A 14,788-nucleotide genomic window follows, 5' to 3' on the forward strand; every position below is an offset into this window, starting at 1 on the left:
CAGCCTTCACTGAGCTGAAGGATCACAGATAGATAGAAGGATAGATAGATAGATAGATAGATAGAATAGATAGATAGATAGATAGAAGGATAGATAGATAAATAGATAGATAGATAGATAGATAGATAGATAGATAGATAGATAGATAGATAGATAATAGATACCGTATCTACCCGAGAATAAGCCGACCCCCTAATTTTGCCACAAAAAAACTGGGAAAACTTAATGACTCGAGTATAAGCCTAGGGTGGGAAATGCAGCAGCTACCGGTAAATGTAAAAAATAAAAATAGATAACAATAAAAGTTAAATTAATTGAGACATCAGTAGGTTAAGTGTTTTTGAATATCCATATTGAATCAGGAGCCCCATATAATGCTCCATACAGTTCATGATGGGCCTCATAAGATGCTCCATAGATTATGCCCCATATGCTGCGATTAAAATAAAAAAATCACATACTCACCTCTCGTCACTCACGCCCTCGGCACTTGCGATATTCGGCTCTATGACTGTTCAGGCAGAGGGCGGCACACAGTAAACACGTCATCGCGCCCTCTGACCTGAACAGGCAGAGGACGCGGAAGACGGAGCGGCGCCCGGCAGTGGAACGGGGACAGGTGAATATCGCGCAATGCTCATCTCCCCCGATATACTCACCTGCTCCTGGCGCGGTCCCTGGCAGCTTCTCACTGTCAGATGGTCTCCGGGAGCCGGCGGCATCTTCCTGTGTTCAGCGGTCACATACCGCTCATTAAAGTAATGAATATCCGTCCATATTCATTACTTTAATGAGCGGTACCACGTGACCGCTGAACACAGGAAGCTCTGCCCGAAGACCTTCAGACATGCAGGGACCGCGCCAGGAGCAGGTGAGTATAATAAACAAAAGAAAAAGGGGTAGCATGCAAGCAAAAGGGATCACCAAGACAATGATTTTACCAGAAAATATATAAATTTTATTAAGCCACAATGCTGAAACACTAAATACCAAAGTTAAAAACATTAAAAATTTGCAAAAACAAAGCAAAACATAGATATAGCCTAGACCAGTAATATGATCAAGCCTCAGTGCCACCCGCCAGGCTACCTACGGAACCGTGATGAAAGATCCCTAACTGGCTATAGATGACCACACTATAAAGTAACCTATACTACCTGACCAGGTATAGCAGGCTTCCAAGGTAGCATCCCCACGGATCAATCAGGGCAATAGGAAGTGGTAAGTGTTATGACCCCAGTGGACAGGGTCTCAGAGGAACGTGTAAGTCTGCGAGATTCAAAAATCCAGCTCATAGGGCTGTGGTAACTGGGTTGACCAAATAGCTACTCCTAACGCCAACACTAGAAGTAGCCGGGGATCATGCCTACGGGATCGCTAGATGACTCGCGCCAGCCGGAGAATCTAACTACCCCTAGGAGAAGAAAACAAAGACCTCTCTTGCCTCCAGAGAAAGGGACCCCAAAGCAAGATACAAGCCCCCCACAAATAATAACGGTGAGGTAAGAGGAAATGACAAACACAGAAATGAACCAGGTTCAGCAAAGAGAGGCCAGCTTACTAATAGCAGAATATAGCAAGATAACTTATCTGGTCAACAAAAACCCTATAAAAATCCACGCTGGAGATTCAAGAACCCCCGAACCGTCTAACTGTCCGGGGGGAGAACACCAGCCCCCTAGAGCTTCCAGCAAAGGTCAGGATACAGATTGGAACAAGCTGGACAAAAATACCAAACAAAACAAAAGCAAAAAGCAAGGAAGCAGACTTAGCTTGAAATACAGGAACCAGGATCATAGGACAAGAGCACAACAGATTAGCTCTGATTTCAACGATGCCAGGCATTGAACTGAAGGTCCAGGGAGCTTATATAGCAACGCCCCTGAACTAACGGCCCAGGTGAGGATATAGGAAAAGACAGAAGCTCCAGAGTCAAATCACTAATGACCACTAGAGGGAGCAAAAAGCAAAATCACAACAGTACCCCCCCCTTAGTGAGGGGTCACCGAACCCTCACCACGACCACCAGGGCGATCAGGACGAGCGGCGTGAAAGGCACGAACTAAATCGGCCGCATGAACATCAGAGGCGACCACCCAGGAATTATCTTCCTGACCATAGCCCTTCCACTTGACCAGGTACTGAAGCCTCCGCCTGGAGAGACGAGAATCCAAGATCTTCTCCACCACGTACTCCAACTCGCCCTCGACCAACACCGGAGCAAGAGGCTCAGCAGAAGGAACCACAGGCACAACGTACCGCCGCAACAAGGACCTATGAAACACGTTGTGGATAGCAAACGACACAGGAAGATCCAGGCGAAAGGATACAGGATTAAGGATTTCCAATATCTTGTAAGGACCAATAAAACGAGGTTTAAATTTGGGAGAGGAAACCTTCATAGGAACAAAGCGGGAAGAAAGCCACACCAAATCCCCAACACGTAGTCGGGGACCCACACCGCGGCGGCGGTTTGCAAAGCGCTGAGCCCTCTCCTGTGACAACTTCAAGTTGTCCACCACAAGATTCCAGATCCGCTGCAACCTATCCACCACAGAATCCACCCCAGGGCAGTCAGAAGGTTCCACATGACCCGAAGAAAAACGAGGGTGGAAACCAGAGTTGCAGAAAAACGGCGAAACCAAGGTGGCGGAACTAGCCCGATTATTAAGGGCAAACTCAGCCAACGGCAAGAAGGTCACCCAATCGTCCTGATCAGCAGAGACAAAACACCTCAAATAAGCCTCCAAAGTCTGATTAGTTCGCTCCGTCTGTCCATTAGTCTGAGGATGGAAAGCAGACGAAAACGACAAGTCAATGCCCATCCTACTACAAAAGGATCGCCAGAATCTGGAAACGAACTGGGATCCTCTGTCTGACACAATATTCTCAGGGATGCCGTGCAAACGAACCACGTTCTGGAAAAACACAGGAACCAGATCGGAAGAGGAAGGCAGCTTAGGCAAAGGAACCAAATGGACCATCTTGGAGAAGCGATCACATATCACCCAGATAACAGACATGCCTTGAGACACCGGAAGATCAGAAATGAAATCCATGGAGATATGTGTCCAAGGTCTCTTAGGGACAGGCAAGGGCAAGAGCAACCCGCTGGCACGAGAACAGCAAGGCTTAGCTCGAGCACAAGTCCCACAGGACTGTACAAATGACCGCACATCCCTAGACAAGGAAGGCCACCAAAAGGATCTGGCCACCAGATCTCTGGTGCCAAAAATTCCTGGGTGACCTGCCAACACCGAGGAATGAACCTCGGAAATGACTCTGCTGGTCCACTTATCAGGCACAAACAGTCTGTCAGGTGGACAAGAATCAGGCCTATCAGCCTGAAATCTCTGCAACACACGTCGCAGATCTGGAGAAATAGCTGACAAGATAATACCATCCTTAAGAATACCAACAGGTTCAGCGACTCCAGGAGCATCAGGCACAAAGCTCCTGGAAAGAGCATCGGCCTTCACATTTTTTGAACCTGGTAAATACGAGACAACAAAGTCAAAACGGGAGAAAAACAATGACCAGCGGGCCTGTCTAGGATTCAGGCGTTTAGCAGACTCGAGATACATCAGATTTTTGTGATCAGTCAAGACCACCACACGATGCTTAGCACCCTCGAGCCAATGACGCCACTCCTCAAATGCCCATTTCATGGCCAACAACTCCCGATTGCCCACATCATAATTTCGCTCCGCAGGCGAAAACTTCCTAGAGAAAAAGGCGCAAGGTCTCATAACAGAGCAACCAGGGCCTCTCTGCGACAAAACGGCCCCTGCTCCAATCTCTGAAGCATCCACCTCAACCTGAAAGGGAAGCGAGACATCAGGCTGGCACAAAACAGGCGCCGAAGTAAACCGACGTTTCAACTCCTGGAAAGCCTCCACGGCAGCAGGAGCCCAATTAACCACATTGGAGCCCTTCTTGGTCATATCCGTCAAAGGTTTCACAATGCTAGAAAAGTTAGCGATAAAACGACGGTAGAAGTTAGCGAAACCCAAGAACTTCTGAAGACTCTTAACTGACGAGGGCTGAGTCCAATCAAGAATAGCTCGGACCTTGACTGGGTCCATCTCCACAGCAGAAGGGGAAAAAATGAACCCCAAAAAGGGAACCTTCTGTACACCAAAAAGACACTTTGAGCCCTTGACAAACAAAGAATTTTCACGCAAAATTTTAAAGACCATCCTGACCTGCTCCACATGCGAGTCCCAATTATCAGAAAAAAACAGAATATCATCCAGATAAACGATCAAAAATTTATCCAGATAGTTCCGGAAAATGTCATGCATAAAGGACTGAAAAACTGAAGGGGCATTAGAGAGCCCAAAAGGCATCACCAAGTACTCAAAATGACCTTCGGGCGTATTGAATGCGGTTTTCCATTCATCACCTTGCTTAATGCGCACAAGGTTGTACGCACCACGAAGGTCTATCTTGGTGAACCACTTGGCACCTTTAATCCGGGCAAACAAGTCAGACAACAGCGGCAAAGGATACTGAAATTTGACAGTGATCTTATTTAAAAGCCGATAGTCAATACAAGGCCTCAAAGATCCGTCCTTTTTAGCCACAAAAAAGAATCCCGCACCAAGAGGGGAAGAAGACGGACGGATGTGTCCTTTCTCCAGAGACTCCTTGATATATGAACGCATAGCGGTATGTTCAGGTATCGACAGATTAAACAGTCTTCCCTTAGGAAATTTACTGCCTGGAATCAAATCTATTGCACAGTCACATTCCCTATGAGGAGGCAATGCACTGGACCTGGACTCGCTGAAGACATCCTGATAATCAGACAAATACTCCGGAACTTCCGAAGGCGTAGAAGAAGCAATAGACACAGGCAGGGAATCCTCATGAATACCACGACAGCCCCAACTAGACACTGACATAGCCTTCCAGTCCAGGACTGGATTATGGGTCTGTAACCATGGCAGCCCCAAAACAACCAAATCATGCATTTTATGTAGAACGAGAAAACGTATCACCTCGCGGTGTTCAGGAGTCATGCACATGGTAACCTGTGTCCAATACTGCGGTTTATTTTCTGCTAATGGCGTAGCATCAATACCCCTAAGAGGGATAGGATTTTCTAATGGTTCAAGAATAAAACCACAGCGCTTAGCAAATGAGAGATCCATAAGACTCAGGGCAGCACCTAAATCTACAAACGCCATGACAGGATAAGATGACAGTGAGCAAATCAAAGTTACAGACAGAATAAACTTAGGATGCAAATTACCAACGGTGACAGGACTAACAACCTTAGATATACGTTTAGAGCATGCTGAGATAACATGTGTAGAATCACCACAGTAGTAGCACAAGCCATTCCGGCGTCTATGAATTTTCCTCTCATTTCTAGTCAGGATTCTATCACATTGCATCAAATCAGGTGCCTGTTCAGACAACACCATGAGGGAATTTGCGGTTTTTCTATCACATTGCATCACATCAGGTGTCTGTTCAGACAACAACATGAGGGAATTTGCGGTTTTGCGCTCCCGCAACCGCCGGTCAATTTGAATAGCCAGGGACATGGTATCATTCAGACCTGTGGGAATGGAAAAACCCACCATAACATTCTTAATGGCCTCAGAAAGGCCATTTCTAAAATTAGCGGCCAGTGCACACTCGTTCCAATGCGTCAGCACGGACCATTTCCGAAATTTTTGGCAATACACCTCAGCCTCGTCCTGGCCCTGAGACATAGCCAGCAAGGCTTTCTCTGCCTGAATCTCAAGATTGGGTTCCTCATAAAGTAAACCGAGCGCCAGAAAAAACGCATCAATATCAGCCAATGCCGGATCTCCTGGCGCCAACGAAAAAGCCCAATCTTGAGGGTCACCCCGTAAGAATGAAATAACAATTTTTACTTGTTGAGCAGAGTCTCCAGACGAACAAGGTTTCAGGGACAAAAACAATTTACAATTATTCCTGAAATTCCTAAACTTAAATCGGTCTCCTGAAAACAGTTCAGGAATCGGAATCTTGGGTTCAGACCTAGGATTTCTGGTAACATAATCTTGTATACCCTGCACACGAGCGGCAAGCTGGTCCACACTTGTAATCAAGGTCTGGACATTCATGTCTGCAGCAAGCTTAAGCCACTCTGAGGTAAAGGGGAAAAGAAAAAAAAAAAATAAAAATATGAGAGAGGGAAAAAAAAACCTCAAAATTTTCTTTCTTATAATCCCACTTCTGCAATGCATTAAACATTTAATACTGGCCTGGCATACTGTTATGACCCCAGTGGACAGGGTCTCAGAGGAACGTGTAAGTCTGCGAGATTCAAAAATCCAGCTCATAGGGCTGTGGTAACTGGGTTGACCAAATAGCTACTCCTAACGCCAACACTAGAAGTAGCCGGGGATCATGCCTACGGGATCGCTAGATGACTCGCGCCAGCCGGAGAATCTAACTACCCCTAGGAGAAGAAAACAAAGACCTCTCTTGCCTCCAGAGAAAGGGACCCCAAAGCAAGATACAAGCCCCCCACAAATAATAACAGTGAGGTAAGAGGAAATGACAAACACAGAAATGAACCAGGTTCAGCAAAGAGAGGCCAGCTTACTAATAGCAGAATATAGCAAGATAACTTATCTGGTCAACAAAAACCCTATAAAAATCCACGCTGGAGATTCAAGAACCCCCGAACCGTCTAACGGTCCGGGGGGAGAACACCAGCCCCCTAGAGCTTCCAGCAAAGGTCAGGATACAGATTGGAACAAGCTGGACAAAAATACCAAACAAAACAAAAGCAAAAAGCAAAGAAGCAGACTTAGCTTGAAATACAGGAACCAGGATCATAGGACAAGAGCACAACAGATTAGCTCTGATTTCAACGATGCCAGGCATTGAACTGAAGGTCCAGGGAGCTTATATAGCAACGCCCCTGAACTAACGGCCCAGGTGAGGATATAGGAAAAGACAGAAGCTCCAGAGTCAAATCACTAATGACCACTAGAGGGAGCAAAAAGCAAAATCACAACAGGTAAGTAAAGCAGATGGATAGATAAATAAAGCAGGTGGTACCGGGCACAAGTGCAGGAGCAGGTGAGTATGTGACAGCCGCCGCTCCCCCTCACCCGCCGACAATGACTCAAGTATTAGCCCAGAGGGGCACTTTCAGCCTAAAAAATTGGGATGAAAATCTCGGCTTATACTCAAGTATATACGGTAGATTGATGATAGATAGATAGATAGAAACATAGATAGATAGATAATAGATAGATAGATGATAGAAAGGTAGATAGATAATACTGTAGATTAAGATAGATAGATGGATAATAGATAGATGATAGATAATAGATAGATAGATAGAAACATAGATAGATAGATAGATGATAGATAGCTGATATAAAGATAATACTGTAGATTAAGATAGATGGATAATAGATAGATGATAGATAGATAGATAGATAGATGATAGATAGATAGATAGATAGATAGATAGATAGATAGATAGATAGATAGATAGATAGATAAAATGAAGCAGCACAAGCTCGGATGAAGTGTATATGGTGCCAATCCACAGGCTGTAACTCAACAACCTATATGAAATGTTAAAAATCCAAAATAAAAGTGGGCAGCTCTCAATACCAGATTCCATCTAAAAAAGTAGATGTTTTATTGGCCCATGTGAACAGGTGGTAATGTTTTGGGTCAACTGAGCCTTTATCAGCAGGCTAGGTTAGATACATCACATTAACAAAGTTATAGTAGTTATGCAATGCAACTAAACATTCCAAGTGAAACACAGATGGAAGCAATGACACAATACAATTATATTCTTAGCAAACCCACAAATGGAAAAAGTATGAAGGTGAATTACCGTATATTAATAAATAAGTGTCTCACCAACTTAAAATTGTAAAGGGTCGATACTTTCAGGATTTCTACTTGTTATATACTTCATTATCTTATTTAGCTTCCTTCTCTCCAAAACACTAGGTTGCAGTGCTTTTTCATGCTCCTTTACAAGCTGCTTTCAGCCGCTGCTCAGCAATATCATGCACTATATTGAAACCATCTGTGAAGGTCGCTTTCCCTGTCTTAATACTGGGTTGGGCTCATATAAAGTCCAGTACACACAGACTAATTGAATATAGTGCACAAATATTTTGTGGAGCAGCAGTTGAAGGCAGCTTTTAAAGCAGCATGAACAGGGTATGGAAACAGCCCTGCAGCATACTGTGTGAAGAGAGAAGGAGGCTAAATAAGGTAATAAAGTAAATTATAAAAATTAATAACTTTGCAATAACTGGAGTATAATGTAATAAGTAAAAAAAACAAAAAACATTTTCTGACTGTATGACCATCCAATAAACAAGGATGCCAATTCTCTGAAAGTCTGCAGTCCTGCAGACTACGTTGAGCCCCAAATGTTGGTTTATGGGGTTGCATAGGTTCCACCTATGATGGTGGCTCAGGTACACAAAGGACTGCAAAGGATCCATCAATTCGGTTATTAGTTGGCACTGCACCATTGTCTCGTATCGTACACAGTGCCATCACTAGTCACATTACCTTAGTCTGAAAGCAGCAGTACAGTTGTGTCAGATACGGATGTTTTCTTGCCAGAGCCAAAATCCTCTTCTCTGTCATAGTGCAATCGACATCATCATCTTGTAAGATGACGTCCTTCTTCAGGACTTTCACAGCATATACTTCATCTTTACCTTTCAGCTCAGCTAGCATGACCTGGAAACAGGAGATGGAAAAGGAGTAAAAATCAGGGATAAATTAGGATTATTGTCTTCTGTTATTAATCTATCAGGGAATATAATAATGTAATCCCATAGTGGTTTGTATTGTCAATATAGCTGGATGCAAAGGGCCAACCATGGCAAACACTGGTAGAAAGTGTATATGGTGGCCCCATTGCTTGTATAGTGACATCAGGGAAGCCATGTCCAATTACTGACTGTACTGACCGCACCAGCAGATTGTGTGTCTGACATACACTCCTCAATACTGACATTGTAACACCCAGAAGAAAAAGTTGTGGAATTATGGAAATCACAGGATGAATATAGATAATGATCTGCAAATGATGAAAAAAAATTGAAAAATCATCAAGATCCGCTGCTGGCAGCTTCCTTTGCAATTGCCGATCAATGATGTCACAGATGTGCTCAATGAAAGACAAGTCCAGAGACGCTGCAGGACGTTCTGACATGTTTAGGCCTCGCAGGCCGCTCACAGGAGCACCAGCAACATGTGTCCTGACGTTGTCACGTTGAAAAATGGCTTCAAGGTGTTGCAATTTCAATCGGGAGGAGAGTATATACTTAACATGGATATTTATGTCATAGTCAAATGATATCTTAAAATGTGTGATAGCAGGGGTGTCTCAACTCTGGGTCCTGCACCTCTGTGGAGAACAAGGGTGCCCTACCTGCCTGGTGAGGAGCCCGGAGACCCCCACATCAACGCTGAGAATGAATGGAGAGTTGGCTGCAAAAGTGTGATACATTCTACATTCACAACTATGGGAATTATGGAAATAGCCAAGTCCTCGTGTTCAGACGTTCCCTGCAAATCCCACACGCCGGGGAACCCTGTTCCCCATATAAAAAAACTTTATAAATGGGAGTAGTTAAAAAACTTTAAAAACTTTCTAATTCAAAGGCTGACAAAAAGTGTATGCGGCACCATTCAAGAGATTGTACAAGATTAGAAAGTCACCATCTCTATCCGCAGGTTGTGTCTGGTATTACAGCTCAACTCCACCGACGACAATGAAGCCGAGCTGCAATACCACACACAACCTGTGCGCGGGGGTGGTGCTGTTTTTAGAATAAAAGCAGCCACGTTTAATAAATCTCCTTGTTACTAGTTTGATCACATCTTACTTTTCCAAAACTGCCTTTTCCTAATACTTTGATGAAGTTGAAGTCCTCCAGACCTATCCTCTTTGCCTGGTGAATTTTCAGTTCCCCGTTCTCTCCGTTTTCCCCGGTTATCGTCAGCTGGCTGTCCGTTGATGCCATTGCTGCCGCTTTGTGCTCTTCTCCCCGGTTGTCGAACGAAAGTGCTTTCCTGATGTTGTTTTCAAGTTCCTTAATTTCTAAATGAAAATATCAGAAAAACTTTTTGACAAAAAGTCTAAAAATTATCCAATTATCCAACTAGTAAATATGTATTAAGGGGGACCTGTCGGTTTTCCTGGCGTGTCTGTATTCTGGAGCATCTTTTCTTAATACTGCTTTCTGCGGTTTCTCTGTTATGTCTCCTGGGGGATCTATTGTCACATTCTGACAACACTCCATCAGTGCTGACTATACAGGGACATGAGCTATTGACAAGGGGACTGATACTGCTGGTTGTCAAAATTTTCATTCATTTCCAAGTGGAATAACAGAGGAACATGACAAATATCATCTTACATAGTGTTTTCACAGGTAATGAAACACCCCCCCCCCCAAAAAAAAACCCAAACAATTTCCCTACATATTTTTACTTTGGAATCGCCCTCCTTTATGAGTAAGAACATTACTCGCCATCAGCAATGACTTACGTGGGACTGTCACACGAGGGGTGGAAACAAGGATTATCTGAATTTGCCAGTTAATGGGCTTTTCTGTGTCATATAGGAATTCCTAAACTGGCTAGGGGGTAATTATTAGCAGAATTAAGACCACCGCTTGCAGTAGCCTATATTCCGTCTTAGGTATGGAAGACACAAACTATGAGGAACATTAAGTTAGTATACAGTACAGACCAAAAGTTTGGACACACCTTCTCATTTACAGATTTTTCTGTATTTTCATGACTATGAAAATTGTACATTCACACTGATGGTATCAAAACTATGAATTAACACATGTGGAATTATATACTTAACAAAAAAGTGTGAAACAACTGAAATTATGTCTTATATTCTAGGTTCTTCAAAGTAGCCACCTCTTGCTTTGATGACTGCTTTGCACACTCTTGGCATTTTCTTGATGAGCTTCAAGAGGTAGTCATCGGGAATGGTTTTCACTTCACAGGTGTGCCCTGTCAGGTTTAATAAGTGGGATTTCTTGCCTTATAAATGGGGTTGGGACCATAAGTTGTGTTGTGCAGAAGTCTGGTGGATACAGCTGATAGTCCTACTGAATAGACTGTTAGAATTTGTATTATGGCAAGAAAAAAGCAGCTAAGTAAAGATAAACGAGTGGCCATCATTACTTTAAGAAATGAAGGTCAGTCAGTCCGAAAAATTGGGAAAACTTTGAAAGTGTCCCCAAGTGCAGTGGAAAAAAACCATCAAGAGCTACAAAGAAACTGGCTCACATGAGGACCACCCCAGGAAAGGAAGACCAAGAGTCACCTCTGCTTCTGAGGATACGTTTATCCGAGTCACCTGCCTCAGAAATCGCAGGTTAACAGCAGCTCAGATTAGAGACCAGGTCAATGCCACACAAAGTTCTAGCAGAAGACACATCTCTACAACAACTGTTAAGAGGAGACTTTGTGCAGCAGGCCTTCATGGTAAAATAGCTGCTAGGAAACCACTGCTAAGGACAGGCAACAAGCAGAAGAGACTTATTTGGGCTAAAGAACACAAGGAATGGACATTAGACCAGTGGAAATCTGCGCTTTGGTCTGATGAGTCCTAATTTGAGATCTTTGGTTCCAACCACTATGTCTTTGTGCGATGCAGAAAAGGTGAACGGATGGACTCTACATGCCTGGTTCCCTCCGTGAAGCATGGAGGAGGAGGTGTGATGGTGTGGGGGTGCTTTGCTGGTGACACTGTTGGGGATTTATTCAAAATTGAAGGCATACTGAACCAGCATGGCTACCACAGCATCTTGCAGCGGCATGCTATTCCATCCGGTTTGCGTTTAGTTAGACCATCATTTATTTTTCAACAGGACTATGACCCCAAACACACCTCCAGGCTGTGTAAGGGCTATTTGACCAAGAAGGAGAGTGATGGGGTGCTACGCCAGATGACCTGGCCTCCACAGTCACCAGACCTGAACCCAATCGAGATGGTTTGGGGTGAGCTGGACCGCAGAGTGAAGGCAAAAGGGCCAACAAGTGCTAAGCATCTCTGGGAACTCCTTCAAAATTGTTGGAAGACCATTCCCGGAGACTACCTCTTGAAGCTCATCAAGAGAATGCCAAGAGTGTGCAAAGCAGTCATCAAAACAAAAGGTGGCTACTTTGAAGAACCTAGAATATAAGACATAATTTCAGTTGTTTCACACTCTTTTGTTAAGTATATAATTCCACATGTGTTAATTCATAGTTTTGATGCCTTCAGTGTGAATGTACAATTTTCATAGTCATGAAAATACAGAAAAATCTTTAAATGAGAAGGTGTGTCCAAACTTTTGGTCTGTACTGTATTTCCATTAAAGGGGTTTTTCCAGGCTTGGGGCTTAAGTCTACAGTTACTCTACTGTGAACCCTCACAGTGCGCACCGTGCATGCTGTTAGGATTCTCCAGCACCGGGAGGGGGCAGTCATGTGACCATAAGTAGACGATTTGCGTTTTTGTGGCCACATTCCTACTAGACTTGTCCGGGATCGCTCGATTCACTTGCATTGAGCGAAACCTTGCACGTCTAGTCGGCTTGTGAGCTCATGTATGAAACTCACATACTTGCTGTTATGCTCCTGACCGCCCTCTCCCGACACCGGAGAATCCTGAAACCACGCACAATGCACACTGTGATGATTCACATGTCTGCAATCATAAAGCAGTCACATGCAGACTTGAACCGCAAGATTGGTCTACCCCTTAAATGAGCTAGGCAATATATTCACCAAATATAGCTATCACAAGACCTATGGCAGGAAGTGTTGCCATAGGGTTGTTTACCAAGCAGGCAATGAAGTAAAAAAAAAAACACGCAGATTTCATGTCTCTATATCAGAATAAAGTGTTGAAAATACGTTTTTGGAAAATTTTAGTTATTCTGCTTGAATGGAAGTTATCATCAGAAAATGTCCTATTGATTAAATCAGGTTTTTGATTTAAATGTTTTAAACATTTTTGGCAATGGTTTTATTTTTTTCCCCATAGCACAATCTGTATTAAAACTAAAAAATATAAATCTTGAAATTTTCACACTGGTCACAGGGCTTTTTTTTTTTTTTACAACTTTTTCTTCCCGTTTTCCAAGGAAATGTACATTTACATTAGCTACAATGAACAGATCCCAATCCTATCTTTTGTACTAAAGCATCTAATGTGCGTGTGCAAAGGTCATTGTAAAGGGGTAGCAGTCAGCTGTGAAATTCCTTATAGGTTTTGGTGGATGCTGTTATCAGCTTTGTAATTCTGCCTCTGCTGATAAGGAGCCTGCTGAAAACTCCTCTTTAAAGAGCAGGAAGTAGGAGTCTAAAAATTACCGTAAACAGTGGGTAGAGTAAAAATTGCAAGATTTCTATTTTTTTTTTTTTTTTTAAATAAAGATACGTACTATAAGAAAATTGCCGATTTTATTATTTTTTTTAATACAAGTAATACAAAAACCTGATTTCCACAATAGATCATTTTCGGATTATAGCTTCCTAATAAACTCCTGATTCCTTAAAGTGACTGCTGTAGACGACATTGGAATCTCAATTCATGTCTTTCCGAAACTCAATTATGAAAAGTAATAGAGGTCTCGAACCCTGATCACATGGAGACGTCGGTGCAGATTTTGACCTGTCATCTTCTACTGTTGGTGCCCCGGGGATGGGAGGTTGGGTTTCAGCGCCTGCATTTAACTAAAAGAAATATACATATCAATTTCCTGCGATATGTAAATACAATACAATTAATAAGATCTCTGTTTGCTGTCAGTGAATTGGAATATTCCTTTTCAATTAGTTTAAGCAATTCTGTGAGTTGTCTAGATTTCAGAGTGACAGCTTTTCCCTTCACTGATACACTGTAACAAAACCACAGCTGTGACAAAAGTACGGTACTTAGAAGGTTTGTCCTGCCTGTTTGTGTAAGAGTCTGCAGTCACTCTGTGTGACTGCAGACGTGTGAATCTTCACATCGAGTACAATTCACGCTGTGAAGATTCTCGCCGGGAGCGGGTGTTCATGTGACCACAAGTATGCGATTTGCATACGTCCAACCACATGCAGACTAGACTTGTCCAGCCTCACTATACACTTGCATTAAGCATCTAGTCAGCACGTGACCACATGTATTTAAGTTGAATACTTGCAGTCACGCGGCCGATGCCAGAAAATCTTGATAGCACGCGGTGCTCACGATGTGAGGATACGCAAGTATGCAGTCACATAAGAGTGACTATAGACTTGTACCCCAAGTGTTTGACAACCCATTTAAATAGGTTTTATCACGTTCTTAAATGTTGAAAATTGCAAATTGCTTGTAAAATCAAGCAACTTTTCAATTTGCTTGTTAGCAAAAATCCTCTTTGTTCTCAAAAACTGAGAGATTTTTTATTAGTTTAGTGCTTGTGGGCTAGGTTACCGACCACCCTGCAATCTCAGAAAGGCCAGTTGCCTAGGTAAGGAGCAAACGATAGGATCTGACTAGTCTCAGTTACTGCACTTCTTCCATGTTGCAAAAACAAAGCTTCTTCGGGTAGCAACCTGGGAAAGCACTTTGGTCGAGCCAGAAGGGCAACCATGGCACAGGCCCAAACTGTCAGTCTTCAGGAGTGCACCACATCCTGCAAAGCATGGAGCCAGGGAGGGGATCGGTGCACTGCTGGAGAGAAGAGAAGTGGCTGCAGCAGTCATGTGATCGCTGCAGCAAAGTGAGCAGAAACAGGCAGGGACTTCCAGAAGCAGCGGTGCT

General features: G+C 43.4%; 1 protein-coding gene across 3 annotated transcripts in view; it reads right to left on the reverse strand.

Moving 5' to 3' along the window:
* Positions 1-14,788, reverse strand: part of PRKCE (protein kinase C epsilon) — a 442,590-nt gene that overhangs the window by 168,762 nt on the left and 259,040 nt on the right. For all 3 annotated transcript variants that reach the window (XM_077282410.1, XM_077282411.1, XM_077282412.1), the window contains 3 exons: positions 13,638-13,734; positions 9,873-10,087; positions 8,545-8,718 (listed from right to left, as the gene is read on the reverse strand). In XM_077282410.1, coding sequence (XP_077138525.1) covers positions 8,545-8,718; positions 9,873-10,087; positions 13,638-13,734 — 486 coding nt within the window. The remainder of the gene's footprint in view (positions 1-8,544; positions 8,719-9,872; positions 10,088-13,637; positions 13,735-14,788) is intronic.

This window comes from Ranitomeya variabilis, chromosome 2 (genome assembly GCF_051348905.1).
Source record: "Ranitomeya variabilis isolate aRanVar5 chromosome 2, aRanVar5.hap1, whole genome shotgun sequence".
Lineage (NCBI taxonomy): Eukaryota > Metazoa > Chordata > Amphibia > Anura > Dendrobatidae > Ranitomeya > Ranitomeya variabilis.